At 35.5% G+C, this 4,733-nt stretch overlaps 1 protein-coding gene across 1 annotated transcript in view; it reads left to right on the forward strand.

Annotated features, from left to right (window-relative positions):
* Positions 1-4,733, forward strand: part of LOC108973837 (dynein heavy chain 3, axonemal) — a gene marked incomplete at its 3' end in the record, with an annotated part of 90,313 nt that overhangs the window by 63,039 nt on the left and 22,541 nt on the right. Inside the window, 2 exon segments of the mRNA XM_018941337.1 lie at positions 1,344-1,469; positions 3,205-3,365. Coding sequence (XP_018796882.1) covers positions 1,344-1,469; positions 3,205-3,365 — 287 coding nt within the window.

Below are 4,733 nucleotides of genomic sequence, written 5' to 3' on the forward strand. Positions count from 1 at the left end.
AAATATGCCCTTCCTTACGCGATCTTTTGTGCCAAACTTCATTTTAATACCTTCATTTATGGCTTAGTTATGCCACTTTATAGGTTTCCGGTTTTCGCCATTTTGTGGGCGTGGCAGTGGGCCGATTTTGCCCATCTTYGAACTTAACCTTGCACGGACGGACGGACGGACAGACAGACATCCGGATTTCAACTCTACTCGTCACGGTGATCACTTTGGTATATACATATAACCCTATRTCTGACTCTKTTAGTTTTAGGACTTACAAACAACCGTAATGTGAACAAAACTATAATACTTTCTTTAGCAACTTTGTTGCGAGAGTATAAAAATCCACGTGGACCTAGAAAGGCTTTATCAGACTTCTATCTTTATGGATCTGCAGAAGAGAGAGCTAAGATCTCTAGTCAATCCTGATACCTGMAACTCCTATATATTGAGCATAAAGACCCTCGATAAAAGGCAAAGCTCAATAGGCTCAATTAAAAAATTCATGAGGCAACTATTGTCAATTTCGGCTATCTCTTTTGGTTCGAACTGCCAAGATCTTCAACCCACTATTGTAAAGCTGGACCATGGAAGACAGTGTATGGATATCTCTACTAAAAAGTTCGAAAGTTGTGTTATTTAATTAAATACTACTAAAAATTTTAACTGGTTAATTAGGAGATTCTCTCTACTCCTTAAATTACTTGATATACATTACATGGAAAGCTCTTCTCATCGCTCTGCCTGAAAGAACGTTTTTTATGAGATTTAATTTTTTCCTGCAACCCTGAAATTCTAAGGTCTTGTTTCGGTTAGTGGCATCATCGGATGGATCTCACTCATCAAACCTAACAATCCTCAAAACTCATCTTAGCATATCCATCTTCAGAGTTCAGTTAGTGTGAAATTGCCTTGGCTCTCCTTCGTATAGCCCTTCAGATAATCAAAATCATTTGTCATCAGAAAATTTTTGACAAATAACTGATGAAAGTGAAAGTGAAGTAACCAAAAATCGGACATAACATAATATTAATARTAATTTGTAAAACTATCTAAAACTATAACAAATTCTCATTTAAAATAATTACCCCAGTTTATATGTAAATTGTATCTCKTGTTATGAAAACAGCCCCTTAAAATAAATAACATATCTGTACACAAATAATACAATAATATTCCGTGCATATTCTCATTATAAATCTTGATAAGGACTCCTATTGTAAATAATCCACCGAGTCTGCTTATCTCATTCATTTTCTAATCTATATCGTCCTAAATACAATAACGAGCAAAAATATAGTAAATAAATAAAATATTTATGAAAATAGCTCAGCTTCTCCTCAAATATTTTACAGGCCATCGATGAGGGTTTCATTGAAGACATTAATGGTATACTTAACACTGGTGATTTGCCCAACCTCTATCAGTTGGAAGACAAAGCGGCAATTATGGAGAATATGACGAGTGTTGCAAAGCAATTGGTGAGTGGAAATGTGTTCCGTTTGCGAGTATTTTATTTAAATAGTGGTGCGCTTTAGAAATTTGTATGTTTAAATTTTGTATAGGGTACACTTTTAGTGGTATGCAATTTCTAAACAAATTAGCTTACTAGGTTTCTCCAGCAAAACTATCGTCAGCGACGGACCAAATTTCTGGCTTAATGGAGATATGTAAGCATAYGTAAAATTATCATGTTTGGAGTGCGAAAAATCCTTGAGTAAAATTTCTTCATGTAGTTTTCCTTTGTGACGAGCTTTTGGTAAAACCATAGTACAGAATTGAAGCTCTAAAAACACACCCTTTATATATTATAMATCAGAAGTGGTAGTTTAGAAGGTGTGCAAAGATAATAGCACTAAATTGTTTGTAAATGCGACTTAGAGAAGGTGGTCATACAAAAAGATTATCACACTAGGGTGTTCCCAATATAGTTCATGGAAATGTTAAGGCTATAACTTTGTAGACTTATATATATAATTGTGTTAACAGACATATATCGTTAAGTAAATAAATAACGTGAAATTAAAAAGAGTTAAATTAACTAAAAATAATTTTCCTACAAATTTAGAGAACAATTTACGTTGACCTTGAAACATATTTTCATATATTTTTTTCTGTGATAACAATCGATGTTTTGTGATTCAACTGCGTCTTAAGTACTACCATATTTCTCAAGTTACTTTAATTTGGCATCGTACTTATTCCAAGAGAGGCCTTAATGCTTTGTTTTTTGTTCTCGTTGTTGTTGTTGCTGCTGCTGTTGTCACTATTGGCCCACAAGTAGCTCATTATTTTGGCAATATAGCAATAATAGGCGACACAACAAGTCTCGGTGTCGAGTAAATGCTCGAGCAACAAGGCAATCGAACTAAATACAGCAATTACGATAGTAACAACAACAGCAGYAACATAGACAATGACAACGGCCGAACACATACCGCATACCATACTTACTTATGCACCGACCGTACAATAACAAGTTGTTATTTCATGAACTRTATTTGCTTTATTTCCGGTAACACATTCATTTCCGTCTTCCTGCACCGGTTGCCACTCCCATGTCGGTCGTTTGCGGACCATCGAATGACAAATATTGGTTGCTTGCTTGGCCGATTCAATTTTACTTCCTTTAACCTGCTTTATAATTCTGTTGCCATCATTTTGAATTTCTGTCTTTGCACTATTTTCATGACTACAACAACAACCAAATGTTACTGCTGCCATTGCTGCTTGCTCTCCGTGCCATTACCGTTGCCACTTCACACCACTRTGGGAATTTCATTTGCACTTCTTCCGTCCTGACTGCATTACATGCCACGCACCGCCCGATGGCCTGACCTGGCCTGCCACACTGCAATGTTGCACTGCTGTTCTGGTGCCCCGCTCCGCAACATCCTCGAGTGGCTCACAATCAATTCATATTTCGACTGCATTATTGAATGATGCATCTTCCTACTTACGAACTCGGTTAACRCTCGCACATGCAACTGCCGCTGCCAYTGGCGCTGCTGCTGCCACTCTAACTGCCACTGATGTCGATGCTGATGATAATTTCCTGCAAATAAAATACATCCAACGGCACACAACRACACCACCAACSACGCACACACGTACACTCATGGTGGATTGCATTTTATACTACAACTGCGGCAACATCGCACCRCCTTCTGCGCTTTGGGCGMATTTCGTCTCGAATGCGGGCTGACTGACGCACAGGCGAGACAAATTGAAAATTCCCCCTCGGAGATGTATGCATACTTTATCGAGAGGATACGTGAGCAATTGCATATAGCTTTGGCATTTTCACCGATTGGCGATTCCTTCAAGGAGCGTTTAAGAATGTATCCATCACTGATAAACTGCTGCACGATTGATTGGTAAGTGTGAACAATCACAACAACAGCAAGTGATCTAGTGATAATATGCACAAAAATCTTGTAGTAAAATTGTATCACCCGCTTTATCAGCCATATGCATTTCATATACACGTGCAATATGCGGGCTACTTGCCATTAGGGTGGTTCAGTTGGTTTTTGAAAATTTAATAATTTTTTTTTACTTTTTGTGAGTTATTTGTGAAACACTTATAAATTAGTTACAACGTATAATCGTCTTTGCTGATTATTTGGGGCGTGTTCAAATAGTTCTCAGTTCGTTAAGTACTTAAGAGCATAGAAACCAAGATAGMCAACTTATAATTATTTTGACAAGCTAGAGCTCAGATTTTAAGCCAGAAAACATAAATCCATTCGGATTTTCGATGTCCGCAGACTATTAAAATCAGTAGGAATGATAATGATAATAGTCTAAAACGGATGTTCTTTCGAAAAAATGCCGTTTTTATGTCCTCTGATTCTGATGTCAGCAAGGGCAGTAGTTAATCATCATTTCGATTACGCAACTATTTTCCGTCATATTTAATGGTCATTAAATAGAGATTCATGGCAAATTTGTTTTATTCGTATATGTAAGTTCGTTCAGCTCCACTTTACGGACAAACACGAAGGCTCTCCCTAATACACATAAATTCTTCCGTATGGAAACAGAAATTCTAACAGTATGGAATGCAACTTTTGCGGTGAAAATATAAGAAGTATTTTCACTTATTTTGTTTTTGCGCTTGCTAAAGTTGAATAAGTGTAAAGTATTTTTTACATAGTATAACAATGATTTCAAGGAAAGTCGGTACGTGTTTGAAAATACATATTATAATGAATAAGTATTTACAGACATTTAAGTACAAGATTATATGGTAGGATAATAAACATATATATCAATTATCATTAGGAAAGTGAGTGAGTTAAAATAATAAWATTAGACTTGAGTTGAAATTAGAAATGGAAGCAAAGAAAGATTGAAATCTTGTTCAAAAAAAGGACTCAAAATGYTTACCTATAGTGAAACTGAAATATTATTAACAGCTAGTAGTAATATTTTTTACTTTTTAGCTGGCAATCTAATATCCAAACAATGTCGAATTATACTTGAAAATATTATTATTAKTAATAAGACATATTTTTGATCATATGTTAGATAGAAAAGATTCCCATACGAATTTTTAATGTTCTAATATTTGCAGAATACAATTAATACCACTATAATGACATAAAAGAGATCTCAGCTAAAGTTCTCTAAGATKCTACAATTAAAGGGTAGTTTTAATATGTCCTGATTTGCTCGTGTTAAAATTTTAGAGTTAAGGATGCAGAAAGCGACCATTAATGACTCTCCTACGAAACCATGAT

The sequence above is a fragment of the Bactrocera latifrons genome, unplaced genomic scaffold, assembly GCF_001853355.1.
Source record: "Bactrocera latifrons isolate USDA-ARS-PBARC rearing strain unplaced genomic scaffold, ASM185335v1 scaffold_502, whole genome shotgun sequence".
Lineage (NCBI taxonomy): Eukaryota > Metazoa > Arthropoda > Insecta > Diptera > Tephritidae > Bactrocera > Bactrocera latifrons.